Genomic DNA, 18925 nt, shown 5'->3' on the forward strand with positions numbered 1-18925 from the left:
TTAAAGCCGTTAAATATTTATAGATAGATACATTATACATACATAGACAACTACATACATAATATATAGATAGGTAAATATATAATACATACATAATATATAGATATGTAGATATATAACACCTACATAGATAGATACATACAAACGAAAAGCAACTCTATAGTAGTATATCACCATTATTTATATTACTTTCTGGAAAAAAAAATACGAAAGCCTAGCTTCTTTTTGTGGAACTACTTCGTTTTGTGTTTGTAAATGTTGTCCAACACATATAAATAAAATGATTTTTACTGAAGATGAACCTGGTGAGCTCTAACGCAAACACAAAACACACCATTTTGTCTTGTTTTCACTGTATTTTATTATTATTATTATATCATTATTCAATCACTTACTCAATTTCTTAAAAAGCTTTTGTTAAAACAAGAGAATAAAACGAACCAGTGAAAATTCTTATCACATGCGAGTTTTTAAACACCTGTTCTAACTGCAACGCGATCAGGTATCGTATACTTTATTTCACAAGTTATGCGTTCAAATAAAAAGTATTTGGAAATCCCACGAATCAGGAAGAGAAACATATTCCTGTATTAACATATAAATAACGTCTGTTTCTTCAGCTGTCACTTTTTCATGATATGTTGATTTCTTAGTTTTATACCAATATGACTTTTGCTGTATTTTCCATGATTTACAGGTTCGTGTGTGTTATATCAGTAAAACATTTGGTCTCGAACATGCTTCAAAATGAATTAACACTGATAAGTAATTTAGTAAGAATTATAATTTATATTCATCCAAATAAAATACCTTATTATAGAGAACATTGTATGGATCTTATGTTATCAATACCAACCCTGTACCTCTCGCCCGAGTTCAGTTATCTTTCTCATTTAATATATCGTTTCTCGTCAGACTTAGCCCGAAGATAAGATTCTCTCGAGGCTCGAGCTTGGTAGGCGTTGTTTAACAAAAATCATGGTGGTAAAGATAAGAACCCTTGTTAGATCGTTTTTCTAATCTTAGTGTGAATGTTTCGTTACAAAACAAGAAAAGAAATTCATACCGTTTTGAGAATGAGCACCATAATCGAAACATGATGAAAGAAACAGTCATATTCGTAACATGTTACAACTGAACATTATATTGGTAGTAAGGAAGACAGTCTGGTATTGGTACTTACTGAACTAAACAGTAATTTTATTTAGCATGTTAAAAGTGAGCATTTACATTGGCAACATTGGGAAATATAGTGTCGTAGTGGTGACGAACTGAAACTAATCAGTAATTTTATTTAACATGCTAGAAGTGAACATTTACATTGGCAACATTGGGAAATATAGTGTCGTAGTGGTGACGAACTGAAACTAATCAGTAATTTTATTTAACATGCTAGAAGTGAACATTTACTTCGGTAACATTGGGAAATATAGTGTCGTAGTGGTGACGAACTGAAACTAATCAGTAATTTTATTTAACATGCTAGAAGTGAACATTTACATTGGCAACATTGGGAAATATAGCGTCGTAGTGGTGACGAACTGAAACTAATCAGTAATTTTATTTAACATGCTAGAAGTGAACATTTACATCGGTAACGTTGGGAAATATAGTGTCGTAGTGGTGACGAACTGAAACCAATCAGTAATTTTATTTAACATGCTAGAAGTGAACATTAACATCGGTAACATTGGGAAATATAGTGTCGTAGTGGTGACGAACTGAAACTAATCAGTAATTTTATTTAACATGCTAGAAGTGAACATTTACATTGGCAACATTGGGAAATATAGTGTCGTAGTGGTGACGAACTGAAACTAATCAGTAATTTTATTTAACATGCTAGAAGTGAACATTAACATCGGTAACATTGGGAAATATAGTGTCGTAGTGGTGACGAACTGAAACTAATCAGTAATTTTATTTAACATGCTAGAAGTGAACATTTACATTGGCAACATTGGGAAATATAGTGTCGTAGTGGTGACGAACTGAAACTAATCAGTAATTTTATTTAACATGCTAGAAGTGAACATTAACATCGGTAACATTGGGAAATATAGTGTCGTAGTGGTGACGAACTGAAACTAATCAGTAATTTTATTTAACATGCTAGAAGTGAACATTTACATTGGCAACATTGGGAAATATAGTGTCGTAGTGGTGACGAACTGAAACTAATCAGTAATTTTATTTAGCATGCTAGAAGTGAACATTTACATTGGCAACATTGGGAAATATAGTGTCGTAGTGGTGACGAACTGAAACTAAACAGTAATTTTATTTAGCATGTTAAAAGTGAACATTTACATCGCTAACATAGATGTCGTATTAGTAACATGCCAAATCGTAGTGTTCTATTCATAACACGCTGAACATGTTTTATTTATAAATAACAAACATTAGCTATTCTTATGCATCATCAACTTTGTTAAATTATGCAAATAAAGAAATGTAAAATTGTAGAAATCTTAATCACTTTGTCCAAAAGTTTCTGTAAAAATATTTAAAGAGTTATGTCGGTAGTAAAAGTAACTTTTCACCGTTACTAATACGCCCAACTGTCGTTTATCAGCCAGCCTGACGAGTCTTGGAACTTGAAGAAAAGTCTCGTCAGCACTGGAAACAGCAGATATAAATTGTTTGACTTACTGTTACATTCAGTTGTAAGTTCTTAGGAAGTCCTAGCTATTAACATTGTGTTTGTCTTGCAGAACGTGGAGGTTTTTTTTGTTCTTATTAATGAAATTGAATACCATTCTTAAGAAGAGTTAGGATATTATTCCTGGTAAGAGTAAAACGATCGTCGCATAAAAAGACGGATTATTTTTTTCTTTGAGCATTTTAGCTTCGTTGAAGATATATTATATCACCTTTGCTCATTTGATAAAAAAACACGTTATTGGTTGAGAATTGTTTAAAAGTGAAACGTAAGATCGTTTAGAACTTTGGGCGTCCTAAGTAGCAGGCCAGCCAGTTCAAATGATTTTGTTCGTTATTAAACAGAAAACTACACAATGATATACATGTGCAACGCCTGCTGCGGGTATCGAATCCCAATTGTTAGCACTATAAGCCCCCAGTCTTTCCGCTAAGCCACCAGGAGTAGAGAGACGTTTCAAATGAGATTAAAATATATTTCTAATTTTGTTATACAGAAAAAATTATTCTTCACTTTATCAAGCATTTCATAAATATACTGTTTTGTTTTATATTTATTTGTCTATTGAAGTTTCGTACAAAATAGCCCGGCATGGCCAGGTGGTTAAGGAGCTCGACTGGTAATCTGAGGGTCGCGTGTTCGGATCCCTGTCACACCAAACATGTTCGCCCTTTCAGCCGTGGTAGCGTTGTAATGTGAAAGTCAAGCACACTATTTGTTGGTAAAAGAGTAGCTCAAGAGCTGGCGGTGAGTGGTGGTAACTAGCTGCCTTCTCTCTAGTCTTACATTGCTAAATTAGTGACGGCTAGCGCAGATATCCCACGTGTAGCTTTGCACGAAATTCAATAAAACAAACAAACAAACAGACAGTGTGAATGACTTTCTAACTTACATTACTAACAAAAAAAGTTGATGATTTCGTGGTCAAGTTGATGATTTACGTATTCATTAATGACTTTTTTCTAATATTCTAGACTGGGCAGCTGACGTTTCTTTGGGTTCTCTTTGCCGTGATCGTTTTGGGAAATGGCTGTGTTTTGGTGGCGTTACTGTTGTCTGGCAACAGAAAGTCCAGGATGAACTTTTTTATAATGCACTTGGCTGTTGCAGGTAAGAAGAGCACAGCTCATCGACAAGCACGTTTTGGACACACTGAATGATGACCAGAATATCTGTTCTTTTCTGTAGTCCACTTTGGTATAATTACAACTAAACTTTCAGACACCCCAACTTGAAATTTACTCAGAATTTTCTTGGATACAGAACTTAACACTAAAGATAAGCATGTTAAAACGAATAACTATTAGCATATTAACCGTGATAATGTTTGGTTAGCCTAATATGCATTTCTCTGAGCAATGAAACTTTTATATTGTACTAGACAAGTTTCTAGTTTCAATGTAACTTAAGATTAACGACATTTTTATATTGTATAAAAATAGTTCTAGACAAGGTTCTAGTTTCAGTGAACTCATATATCACTATCCAAACAATGTAACTTAAGATTAACGAAACTTTTATATTGTATTAAAATAGTTCTAGACACGTTTCTAGTTTCAGTGAACTCATATATCACTATCCAAACAATGTAACTTAAGATTAACGACATTTTTAAATTGTATTAAAATAGTTCTAGACAAGTTTCTAGTTTCAGTGAGCTCATACATCACTATCCAAACAATGTAACTTAAGATTAACGACATTTTTATATTGTATTAAAATAGTTCTAGACAAGTTTCTAGTTTCAGTGAGCTCATATATCACTATTCAAACAATGTAACTTAAGATTAACGACATTTTTATATTGTATTAAAATAGTTCTAGACAAGTTTCTAGTTTCAGTGAGCTCATACATCACTATCCAAACAATGTAACTTAAGATTAACGACATTTTTATATTGTATTAAAATAGTTCTAGACAAGTTTCTAGTTTCAGTGAACTCATATATCACTATCCAAACAATGTAACTTAAGATTAACGACATTTTTATATTGTATTAAAATAGTTCTAGACAAGTTTCTAGTTTCAGTGAACTCATATATCACTCTTCAAACAATGTAACTTAAGATTTACGACATTTTTATATTGTATTAAAATAGTTCTAGACAAGTTTCTAGTTTCAGTGAGCACATATATCACTATCCAAACAATGTAACTTAAGATTAACGAAACTTTTATATTGTTTTAAAATAGTTCTAGACAAGTTTCTAGTTTCAGTGAGCTAATACATCACTATCCAAACAATGTAACTTAAGATTAACGACATTTTTATATTGTATAAAAATAGTTCTAGACAAGTTTCTAGTTTCAGTGAGCTTATATATCACTATCCAAACAATGTAACTTAAGATTAACGAAACTTTTATATTGTATTAAAATAGTTCTAGACAAGTTTCTAGTTTCAGTGAACTCATATATCACTATCCAAACAATGTAACTTAAGATTAACGAAACTTTTATATTGTATTAAAATAGTTCTAGACAAGTTTCTAGTTTCAGTGAGCTCATATATCACTATCCAAACAATGTAACTTAAGATTAACGAAACTTTTATATTGTATTAAAGTAGTTCTAGACAAGTTTCTAGTTTCAGTGTGCTCATATATCACTATTCAAACAATGTAACTTAAGATTTACAACATTTTTATATTGTATTAAAATAGTTCTAGACAAGTTTCTAGTTTCAGTGAGCTCATATATCACTATTCAAACAATGTAACTTAAGATTAACGAAACTTTTATATTGTATTAAAATAGTTCTAGACAAGTTTCTAGTTTCAGTGAACTCATATATCACTCTTCAAACAATGTAACTTAAGATTTACGACATTTTTATATTGTATTAAAATAGTTCTAGACAAGTTTCTAGTTTCAGTGAGCACATATATCACTATCCAAACAATGTAACTTAAGATTAACGAAACTTTTATATTGTTTTAAAATAGTTCTAGACAAGTTTCTAGTTTCAGTGAGCTAATACATCACTATCCAAACAATGTAACTTAAGATTAACGAAACTTTTATATTGTATTAAAATAGTTCTAGACAAGTTTCTAGTTTCAGTGAGCACATATATCACTATCCAAACAATGTAACTTAAGATTAACGAAACTTTTATATTGTATTAAAATAGTTCTAGACAAGTTTCTAGTTTCAGTGAACTCATATATCACTATCCAAACAATGTAACTTAAGATTAACGACATTTTTATATTGTATTAAAATAGTTCTAGATAAGTTTCTAGTTTCAGTGAGCTCATATATCACTATCCAAACAATGTAACTTAAGATTAACGAAACTTTTATATTGTATTAAAATAGTTCTAGACAAGTTTCTAATTTCAGTGAGCTCATATGTCACTATCCAAACAATGTAACTTAAGATTAACGACATGTTTATATTGTATTAAAATAGTTCTAGACAAGTTTCTAGTTTCAGTGAACTCATATGTCACTATCCAAACAATGTAACTTAAGATTAACGACATTTTTATATTGTATAAAAATAGTTCTAGACAAGTTTCTAGTTTCAGTGAGCTTATATATCACTATCCAAACAATGTAACTTAAGATTAACGAAACTTTTATATTGTATTAAAATAGTTCTAGACAAGTTTCTAGTTTCAGTGAACTCATATATCACTATCCAAACAATGTAACTTAAGATTAACGAAACTTTTATATTGTATTAAAATAGTTCTAGACAAGTTTCTAGTTTCAGTGAGCTCATATATCACTATCCAAACAATGTAACTTAAGATTAACGAAACTTTTATATTGTATTAAAATAGTTCTAGACAAGTTTCTAGTTTCAGTGTGCTCATATATCACTATTCAAACAATGTAACTTAAGATTTACAACATTTTTATATTGTATTAAAATAGTTCTAGATAAGTTTCTAGTTTCAGTGAGCTCATATATCATTATCCAAACAATGTAACTTAAGATTAACGAAACTTTTATATTGTATTAAAATAGTTCTAGACAAGTTTCTAATTTCAGTGAGCTCATATGTCACTATCCAAACAATGTAACTTAAGATTAACGACATGTTTATATTGTATTAAAATAGTTCTAGACAAGTTTCTAGTTTCAGTGAACTCATATGTCACTATCCAAACAATGTAACTTAAGATTAACGACATTTTTATATTGTATAAAAATAGTTCTAGACAAGTTTCTAGTTTCAGTGAGCTTATATATCACTATCCAAACAATGTAACTTAAGATTAACGAAACTTTTATATTGTATTAAAATAGTTCTAGACAAGTTTCTAGTTTCAGTGAACTCATATATCACTATCCAAACAATGTAACTTAAGATTAACGAAACTTTTATATTGTATTAAAATAGTTCTAGACAAGTTTCTAGTTTCAGTGAGCTCATATATCACTATCCAAACAATGTAACTTAAGATTAACGAAACTTTTATATTGTATTAAAATAGTTCTAGACAAGTTTCTAGTTTCAGTGTGCTCATATATCACTATTCAAACAATGTAACTTAAGATTTACAACATTTTTATATTGTATTAAAATAGTTCTAGACAAGTTTCTAGTTTCAGTGAGCTCATATATCACTATTCAAACAATGTAACTTAAGATTAACGAAACTTTTATATTGTATTAAAATAGTTCTAGACAAGTTTCTAGTTTCAGTGAGCTAATATATCACTATCCAAACAATGTAACTTAAGATTTACGACATTTTTATATTGTATTAAAATAGTTCTAGACAAGTTTCTAGTTTCAGTGAGCTAATATATCACTATCCAAACAATGTAACTTAAGATTTACAACATTTTTATATTGTATTAAAATAGTTCTAGACAAGTTTCTAGTTTCAGTGAGCTCATATATCACTATTCATACAATGTAACTTAAGATTAACGAAACTTTTATATTGTATTAAAATAGTTCTAGACACGTTTCTAGTTTCAGTGAGCTCATATATCACTATTCATACAATGTAACTTAAGATTAACGAAACTTTTATATTGTATTAAAATAGTTCTAGACAAGTTTCTAGTTTCAGTGAACTCATATATCACTCTTCAAACAATGTAACTTAAGATTTACGACATTTTTATATTGTATTAAAATAGTTCTAGACAAGTTTCTAGTTTCAGTGAGCACATATATCACTATCCAAACAATGTAACTTAAGATTAACGAAACTTTTATATTGTATTAAAATAGTTCTAGACACGTTTCTAGTTTCAGTGAGCTCATATATCACTATTCATACAATGTAACTTAAGATTAACGAAACTTTTATATTGTATTAAAATAGTTCTCGACAAGTTCCTAGTTTCAGTGAGCTCATATATCACTATCCAAACAATGTAAATTAAGTCATTCTTTTATATTAAGATAGAATGCATGTGTATTAAAAACTGCAGGGTGTCCGAAAAGTTTAGAACCAGAAGCGAATCAATGATTTTTAAAGAATGTGTTCTACGTGATGTCATTCTAATTTGAAACAAGTTTGGAACTGTAATTCTATTCTCTCTGAGAACTGCGAAGAATATTCGCGTCATTCATGCTGACAGTCTCCTTAGCTAGAAACTTCCCAACAACAATTCTTGTGACATTTTACTCTCTTCTGGATGATATGCATTGAATTCGGCAACGACTTACCGTTGCGATCAAACCTTCTCTGCCACACAGTAATATTAACTTGAGTTTCTCTTGCTCAGGCAGCACCGGAAATATGTCGTGTATCTGAAATTACGAACAGTTGCGTATCGCCTATGGTTCCAGACTTTACTGACACACAGTACATGCAATCATATATTAACGTTTGAAGTGTGTATTACTTTTTAAACTTTACCAGTGTTAGGAATAAGTCAGTTCTACTGAAGCTTCATCTGATGATATAATTATAAATGATATATACTTCACTTCGTAATTTAAACAGTGACATTAAGAACCTTATTTTGATTCAAACCATTTAGGAGTTATATCATTATTTAAACTGCATGAATAATGTATTTCTGGATAGAATAATTCTCATAATTTATATAAGTCATAAAAATAAATCTAGTTTCTTTACTCTGAAGTACAAGATTACAATACTGGACGCGGTGGTTTGAACCAAAGGGGAAAAAATTGATTTAATTAGACATTATCTCCTGGGAAAGAGCAAAACAATATGTATGGAACACAACATGTAAAGGCTTTCTTGAAAGCAAAAATGACTACGGTATTTTAATAATATGATCTGTTTCTACAGTTCACGTATCTAATGGGAGAATTATTACACAACCACTGACGTTTTTTACAAGAAAATATATTTAAACCAGAACAGAAAGATAATATTTTTTTTTCTCTATTCGTGTTTAAAAATCAAATTCCAATATTTGCATAACTAGTTTTTTTTGTTAACGTTTGTGATGGATTATGTATTTTTTTTCAAAAGCTCTGGTTCTATTCGTACTTTAAATCTGCTTAGTATTTGCCAAAAAAAAATTTCCATTGAAATTTACCAATGCAGCTCACATCATGGGATTTCACATAATTGTATATAGTCGTTGTACAGCTGCGTTTACGTTCAGCCATATATTTAGTTTTCAATAACACAAATATATTTTCACGTTTTATATTTTGTCAATCCTCATTGATTGACAAGTTTCTCAGAGTAACCAGAAATTGTATTTCATAATAACAAGGCAAAATTTGACATGTCCAGAACAATGCACGTGCCTGACACGAAAACAACAAAGAAAACATTCTTGAATTTTATTAAGTTTTCTCTAAAGCGCTTAATATGTATGATGAGCGTAATACGTTTCGAAAGTACTTTCAAAATTTACTTTCCGCGTAAGAATGATGCTTTGTGATTATATTATTAACATATATTCCGAGTTAATGGTAATATGAGAGACCGCTACTGGACTTAAGCTTCCGAAGGAATTATCACGGTAAGAACCCCAACGCGAGTCTTTTATACCATCAAAGTGGAAATGTACACAAACGTATTTCTAGTTTTAACAAAGTTTCCTTACAGATGTTTTATATATACACATTTTATATGTTTAGACACGTTAGGGATTTATTGTCAAAGCAAATATGAGTTTTGCGTAGAGATAAAAAAACAACAACATTTTCTAAGTCAACTCTAAAAATAACCGACGTTAGTACATAATACAGGATTTAACTCGTGAGAAGTATGCATAGTAAGCCATTAATGTATTAATTATGCAGTAGGGGACCATGAGCTAAGATGTATGCAAACATGTAAAGATATGTCTAAAATAATAATCACAACTTATATGACGCTTAAAATGCAATTGCTACACACAGACGATGCATGTCATATAGCAAAAAAAGCCATATATATATATATATACACGCTACACATTAAAGCATACATATAATTTCCTTATGCTTTATCAACACACCAGGTTTACTCGTTATATGTATGTTTGTTTGTTTTTGAATTTCGCGCAAAGCTACTCGAGGGATATCTGCGTTAGCCGTCTCTAATTTAGCAGTGTAAGACTAGAGGGAAGGCAGCTAGTCATCACTATCCACCGCTAACTCTTGGGTTACTCTATACCCAACGAAAAGTGGCCAGATGGTTAGGACGCGCTAGGCATCCTTATTTTAGCAATGTAAGACTAGAGGGAAGGCAGCTAGTCATCACCACCCACCGCCAAATCTTGGGCTACTCTTTTACCAAAGAATAGTGGGATTGCACATCACATTATAACGCTCCCACGGCTGAAAGAGCGAACATTTTGATGGGACGGAGATTCGAACCCGCGACTCTCGGATTACGGGTCGGACGCCTTAGCCCACCTGATCATGCCGGGCCATGTTTTGGTTAGAGTTTTTCCGGTTTGTTAGATATATATATATATAAAATTAATTACTTCTGAAAGATCGAATAAGACTAAACATTTCTTATAAAATGGAACATTTAATAATACTGTTAATAGTTTTCATTATTTTTAGACTAATAACAGTCACGCACTTTGTTGTAGGTTACACACAAGGGAACTTATCGTGACTTTCCGAAATAAATTCCAAGAAACTAACCACAAAAGAACAGGTGAACTTCTATATTTGAACTTTAAACGTTTTGCAATGAACAAATCTATCGTGTCCGAAACGTTTAAGAACCTCATTACCTGAAATAGTTTTTTCTTCTATCAAGTTTTTTTTTACCTCTAAGATTATAAATTCGTTATTTTCTTCAAAAATGAGGTTAGATTAAATTTGTTTGTTTTGAATTAAGCACAAAGCTACACAATGGAATATCTGTGCTCTGCCCACCACGGGTATCGAAACCTGGTTTCTAACGGCATCAGTCTATAAATATACTTCTATGCCACTAGGTGATGCGCTTAGAGTACAAACAAAAATTCAAATGATGTTGATGCTATGTTTTTACCGGTAAACTACGCAGTGGCTATCTGCACTCTACTGAGCAAAAGGATTCAAACCAAGGATTTCAACATTGTGATTTTGTAAACCTATAGCTCTACCATTGGTAGATTATATAAGATATAAATGTGTACTTCATCGTTTCGCTTATTTCATGTACATTTCATTGAAATCAACGACCTAAATGTTGTAGATTCTTGATACTTGTTAAACAGTAATAGCGTTAACGGATTCCTATCTACAGTATTTGTTTACGGATAGATAAGTAGTAATTTTACTGGCCTACAACGCTGATATCCGGCGTTTCTTTCCTCGCGGTCGGCACAACAGATAGTCCAATGTGGCTTTGTTCTAAATCAAAATTATAGATAATATTAATTTAAAATATGAAGTGAAAGTAAGAATTTTGACAACGATAATAAAATAAAATATTCTGCACAAAATTCAGCCCAAATTTTATGATACTCATTTGTTTTCCATCCTTAGACCCATAACATTTTTCCCCAATTTTTCATATAATTTTTGTCACTTACCCATTGTATATTTTCCACTACTTCAGGCCATCGTTTCATCTTTATAAGATCCGTTTCTATTGCGGATTATCTGCATCCGTTTTAAGTAATTTTCAGCCATAGTGTCTTAAGTCTACTTGATTTAATGTTCTTCTTTCATTGTAAGTATAACTTGTGGGTAAAGTTAATGATAGGTTTTCAACTCACATTCTGGTTTTTGACAAAAATAATCTAACAAATCAGATGAATAGTAGAAAAACAATATAAACAAATTATTCTGAACATTGTAAACGTTCTTCGTTTCTGGTGACTTCTTTTATTCTACTCCATGCAGGCCAGGTGGGTTAAGGCGCTCGACTCGTAATCTGAGGGTCGCGGGTTCGAATCCCCATCGCACCAAACACGCTCGCCCTTTCAACCGTGGGGGCGTTATAATGTGACGTTCAATCCCACTATTTTTTTTGGTAAAAGAGTAGTTCAAGAGTTGGCGATGACTAGCTGCCTTCCATTTAGTCTTACACTCCTAAATTATGGACGGCTAGCGCAAATAGCCCTCGTGTAGCTTGGCGCGAAATTCAAAAACAAACAAACAAACTACTACATGTTTCATAAATTGGAGGCTGAATTTGTTCAAATTATAGTCTTATATTTTCATTCACTAGATATGACTGTGGGCCTTGTAAGCGTACTTACAGATATTGTGTGGAGAACAACCATTGAGTTCCATGTTGGGAACGTTGGATGTAAGGTCATCAAGTACCTGCAGGTAAGCGCCATCTATGAAATACGTCAACACCGAACATTATAATTTTCGCTGTTTTGGAAATTAATTTAAAATTACCTGTTTATACTTACGGCTTTGGAAATTTTTCTTTGAACAGCTGTAAGTTTGTATCATTGCTACTGTTTTTGTTGAATATATGTATCTATGTATACGTTTCAAATAATTGCTAAAATGAATAAAATAGTTTATACGGGAACTTTTTCCTGATGTTTTTAGTTCAGGCCTGTCTGTGTATTGAAAGGTAAGATGCTACATGATAGAAATAAAGCGATTGTTATAAATTGTTATGTGATTGACATTCTACAAAAAAAGTGTCTCAAAGTTTGTTTTTTTTATAAGATATCTACACCTAATAGCTTCTCCATGTTTTCCCAATGTATTTTTTGTTTGTTAGACATTGTACAATGCACTACCTGTATTCTGCCTACCACGAGTATCGAAACACCGTTCTTAGCGTTGTGAGTCTGCACGCATACCACTATGCCACTTGGAGGCGAATACAGGTTTGGTCATGCACCTACTGACTCAAACACACTTCACATTAGTAATCAGTAATGTCGAGAAAACCCACTTCTAGAGAAATATTTGTCAACCTGACGATGACCGAAGAAGGTCGAAACGTTGTTCGCTCCTCTACGTAAAATATTTTCTCAACTCAAACGAGCCGTTTTCACATATATATACGAGGGCTGTTCAAAAAATACGCGGACTGTTTGAATTGCGCGGCTCCAGCTGGTTCCAGGGGAATCCGCTTGGTGTCGCTAGGTTTGCACAGATCAGCTGATTACGACGCCATTTCCCGATTGCAGATATCTTCATTTGTGTATTAGCTGCGCGGTTTTAAGTGAAGTGCGATTTTTTCGTTTGGCGGATTTCAGAATGAATGACCTGAAGGAGCAACGACTTGCTGTGAAATTTTGTGTTAAACTTGGAAACTCTGCGACTGAAACTTTTGCTATGCTTAACACGGCTTACGCTGATGTTGCTATGAAGCGTACGGCATGTTTCAAGTGGCATGAACGTTTTAAGGATGGTCGACAGTCCATTGAAGATGATGAGCGTCCTGGACGTTCTTCCACGTCAATTGACGACCCACACGTCGACAAAATCAACACCCTGGTGCAGGCAAATCGACGTCTGACTGTCAGGAAGCTTGCTGAAGAGTGTTGGATATCAGTTGGATCTTGTTACGAGATTTTGACCGAAAAATTGAAGATGCACCGCGTTACTGCGAAATTTCTGCCTCAGAACTCGTGAGTTTTTGGCCAAACACGCAATCACTGTTTTTCCCCACCCCCCCTACTCATCTGACCTTGGTCCTTGAGATATTTTCTTGTTCCCCAAACTCAAAAGACCCTTGAAAGGAAGAAGATTTGAGACGATTCCCAAGATTAAGGCAAATGCGACGAAGGAGCTGGAGGACATTATAAAAGAAGCATACCAGGACTGTTTCAACAGGTGGAAACACCGTTGGGATAAGTGTGTGCGTTGGGGAGGAGAGTACTTTGAAGGGGTCCCAGACCTGTAACTTCTAAATAAAGTACATTTTGTTTTATGACGTCAGTCCGCGTATTTTTTGAACAGCCCTCGTATAACACTCCACATTGCTTTAAGTTAACCTATTACAACCTTGCTATATTGATTTGTTTGCGAAAACAAAAATAAACCAGTAATACAAAAATTATATAGATATTTATTTCCTATAATGCGAAACTACTGACAACTGGTTTAGAGATTTTAATATATTTTAAATTATATACAGTAATATATACCTTTATATTATTTAGCATTATTGAGTTGTAATAGCATTTTGACAGTAAATATGTGAAAAATATTAATATTCGCAGTTTATTGAAATGTTACTGATCCTTCATCTATGATTCATTTAAAAATAATGAATAGTTTCTGACTCTTCAAGTGAGTTTTCAGTTCGTTAAGAGCTTGTATCTGCAGTTATCAGTCAAAACAACACGTAATATTAAAAACATTTTGTCTATTCTACGATTCTGTTTTTTGTTTTGTTTTTTCAATTTCCTGCAAATCTACACAAGAGATATCTGCGCTAGCCGTCCATAGTTTAGTAGTGTAAAGCTAGAGGGAAGGCAGGTGGTCATCACCACTCACCGCCAACTCTTGGGCTACTCTTTTACCAACGAATAGTGGGATTGACCATTACCTTATAACATCCCCACAAATGAAAGGACGAGCATGTTTGGTGTGACGGGGATTCGAACCCGGGACTGTCAGATCCCTAGTCAAGCGCCTTAACCACCTGGCCATGCCATGCCATTTACGATTCTATTGCGTGTGATTCAACAAATTTTCGACCCCTTACCCCTTCTAAGATATGGGAGTAAATTGGATGTTGCTTAATATATTCTCACGTGTTTCTAGGCCTGGCATGGCCAAGCGCGTAAGGCGTGCGACTCGTAATCCGAGGGTTGCGGGTTCGCGCCCGCGTCGCGCTAAACATGCTCGCCCTCCCAGCCGTGGGGGCGTATGATGCGACGGTCAATCCCACTATTCGTTGGTAAAAGAGTAGCCCAAGAGTTGGCGGTGGGTGGTGATGACTAGCTGCCTTCCCTCTAGTCTTACACTGCTAAATTAGGCACGGCTAGCACAGATAGCCCTCGAGCAGCTTTGTGCGAAATTCCAAAACAAACAAACAAACAAACAAACACGTGTTTCTAGAGGTATTTAGAAAATAATGTCAGTGTTTTTAGTACAATGAAGAAATGAAATCATTATCAACTCTGAACTCGACGTCTTACCACAACTTAGGTCGAAAATTATAATTGTTTGCTTTTCAAACATTTTTTCACCGCCATATTAACGAGACCAAACGTTATAGTTTTGAAAATCATTTGATTTTTTAAAATATATACTCACACTAACAAAGTAAGGAGTTTTATTTTTAAAGCCAGGTGGCGTGATAAGTTTATAGATTTGAAACACAAGTGGAATTGTTTAAATAAAAGAAAAACAACATGTGCCATTTAAGTTCCGACATCAGCGTGTCGTGTATCAAGATATATGAAGTATAGTGACATAGACATAAAATTCGTGGAAAACTTGACTTAGCTTCGGGTGATTTGTCAACATTAATTTAATTTAACATTACTAGATGAAGAAACGACATGAATTGAACATTATTTTCGTAATATGTAAATATAATGACGTCACATTTGTGTGAGTGCTTCAAGTATTTTTTTTATTTATTTTGAATTTCGCGCAAAGCTACTCGAGAGCTATCTGCGCTAGCCCTCCCTCATTCAGCAGTGTAAGACTAGAGGGAAAACAGCTAGTCATCATCAGCTACCGCCAACTGTTGGGCTACTTTTCTACCAACGAGTAGTGGGATTAACTGTAATTTTATAAGGCCCCCACGGCTGAAAAGGCGAGTATGTTTAGTGCAACCGGGATTCGCATCCGCGACCCTCGGATTACGAGTCGAACACCATGCCGGGCCCCCTCGAGTAAGAAAGCACATAGTACTAATAAAAAAAAACAACGATTAATAAACACGAGGAGAATTTTATTGATGGTAGAACATACCACGTGTTTGGATAAAACTTTGATCTGTTTCCTTCTGATACAATCAGTGACGAGTATTACAAGGTTTATTTATCGTTAGAAAGATAGTAAGGGTTAAATATGACGGAAATGATATCAGCAGATATAGATGGAGGTCATGTCTGGTAAAATATATGAACGGTAAGTAAATCTTGCCAGATACTGATGATGGGGTTATACATACTTATATTATACTTTATTATTTTGTTATACTTACTTATATTATGGTTTATTATTTTGTTACACGTACTTATATTATGGTTTATTATTTTGTTATACGTACTTATATTATAGTTTATTATTTTGTTATACCTACTTATATTATAGTTTATTATTTTGTTATACCTACTTATATTATAGTTTATTATTTTGTTATACATACTTATATTATAGTTTATTATTTTGTTATACCTACTTATATTATGGTTTATTATTTTGTTACACGTACTTATATTATAGTTTATTATTTTGTTATACCTACATATATTATAGTTTATTATTTTGTTATACCTACTTATATTATAGTTTATTATTTTGTTATACCTACTACTTATATTATAGTTTATTATTTTGTTATACCTACTTATATTATAGTTTATTATTTTGTTATACCTACTTATATTATAGTTTATTATTTTGTTATATGTACTTATATTATAGTTTATTATTTTGTTATACCTACTTATATTATAGTTTATTATTTTGTTATACCTTATTTTGTTATACCTACTTATATTATAGTTTATTATTTTGTTATACCTACTTATATTATAGTTTATTATTTTGTTATACCTACTTATATTATAGTTTATTATTTTGTTATACGTACTTATATTATAGTTTATTATTTTGTTATACCTACTTATATTATAGTTTATTATTTTGTTATACGTACTTATATTATAGTTTATTATTTTGTTATACGTACTTATATTATAGTTTATTATTTTGTTATACCTACTTATATTATAGTTTTTTATTTTGTTATACGTACTTATATTATAGTTTATTATTTTGTTATTCCTACTTATATTATAGTTTATTATTTTGTTATACCTACTTATATTATAGTTTTTTATTTTGTTATACGTACTTATATTATAGTTTATTATTTTGTTATTCCTACTTATATTATAGTTTATTATTTTGTTATACCTACTTATATTATAGTTTTTTATTTTGTTATACGTACTTATATTATAGTTTATTATTTTGTTATACCTACTTATATTATAGTTTTTATTATATATTTATTATTTTGTTATACGTACTTATATTATAGTTTATTATTTTGTTATACGTACTTATATTATAGTTTATTATTTTGTTATTCCTACTTATATTATAGTTTATTATTTTGTTATACCTACTTATATTATAGTTTATTTTTTGTTATTATTTTGTTTGTTATACGTACTTAAATTATAGTTTATTATTTTGAAATACCTACTTATATTATACTTTAATATTTTATTATACGTACTTAAATTATAGTTTAATATTTTATTATACTTACTTATATTGTAGTTTATTATACCTACTTATATTATACTTTATTATTTTATTATACGTACTCATATTATAGTTTATTATTATGTTATACCTACTTATATTATAGTTTATTATTTTTGTTATTCGTACTTATATTATAGTTTATTATATTTGTTATGCGTACTTATATTATAGTTTATTATTGTGTTATACCTACTTATATTATAGTTTATTATTTTTGGAAGAAACGCATACAGTAATAAGTATTAATCGTCTTATCGACCTTGTTTATTTCTTCGTGAGAGAAACGTTCTGACAATTTTATTTACAAACAACTAGAAAATATAACATTCATTGTTTTAAAAATGTATTGAAAATACTAATACCAAAATATTTTGAGTGTTAGACTTAGAAATTACTTGTCCCAAGAAGTCTAAAATATTTTATTTTTGCTTAACGAATTGTACATATAGGATTATATTAAAACACCTTTCTATGATTTAATATTAGAAAATGATAGGTTTCAAAGGATGCAAGGGATATTATGTTCTAATTTCACTGGAATTTTTCATAAACTGAGAAGGAAAATAAACGATAAGAAGCCAACATAAAAATCTAAAATTTGGTGAAGTTACAAAAACAACAACATCAAACTGTGTTATATCTCTAATCTTATTACAGTTCTGTCCTTATTTAATTTTCGAAAATAAGTCCCAACAAGGCAGGTAAACACAGAGTGAAGAGCAATTCCAAATAACAGAGTTTTAATTTCATTTGTATGGATCTCCAGAGACAATATAAGTGAATTTTTGATGTATTTGGAGTTTGAAAGGAGATTAACAAAACATTATTTCTGGAATTCGCTGTTTTTTTTTATCAAACAGGCACAACTCATTCACATATTTAATTTCCCGAATCATTAATCGAAATCTTCAAAGCATCTTCAAAATATTTACTATAATAAATAAATGAGCAAATAATAGTTAATTAGAGATTTCCGTTGGAATATTCTATCTGTTTAGGGATTAGTTATTTGAATTTAAAATAAATACATGCTGTTGTGCTACAAATATTTTCTTTTTGACTTGTTTGCGTTTCTCAAAAGTCAATATTCTCTAGATATAATCCTTTTGTTTCAGATTGTAGTCACATATTCCTCCACGTACGTCCTGGTAGCGTTAAGCATTGACCGTTATGATGCTATTATTAATCCCATGAAATTCTTAGGAGGACGTGAGTGCTTGTATAGTTCATAAATAAACAGATATAATACTTTTGTTTATGCCATTTGTCCCCATTCTTAGTTTTAGTTATTAAACGTTGTTTAATATAATATAAACAAATATAATACTTTTGTTTATGTCATTATTCCACATCCTTAGTTTTAGTTATAAAACGTTGTTTAATATAATATAAACAAATATAATACTTTTGTTTGTCATTATTCGACATTCTTAGTTTTAGTTATAAAACGTTGTTTAATATAATATAAACAAATCTAATACTTTT

At 31.3% G+C, this 18925-nt stretch overlaps 1 protein-coding gene across 1 annotated transcript in view; it reads left to right on the forward strand.

Moving 5' to 3' along the window:
• Nucleotides 1-18925, forward strand: part of LOC143256517 (cardioacceleratory peptide receptor-like) — a 70961-nt gene that overhangs the window by 32947 nt on the left and 19089 nt on the right. The window contains exons 2-4 of the mRNA XM_076513849.1: nucleotides 3637-3772; nucleotides 12231-12334; nucleotides 18556-18649. Coding sequence (XP_076369964.1) covers nucleotides 3637-3772; nucleotides 12231-12334; nucleotides 18556-18649 — 334 coding nt within the window. The remainder of the gene's footprint in view (nucleotides 1-3636; nucleotides 3773-12230; nucleotides 12335-18555; nucleotides 18650-18925) is intronic.

The sequence above is a fragment of the Tachypleus tridentatus genome, chromosome 7, assembly GCF_004210375.1.
Source record: "Tachypleus tridentatus isolate NWPU-2018 chromosome 7, ASM421037v1, whole genome shotgun sequence".
Classification (NCBI taxonomy): Eukaryota; Metazoa; Arthropoda; class Merostomata; order Xiphosura; family Limulidae; genus Tachypleus; species Tachypleus tridentatus.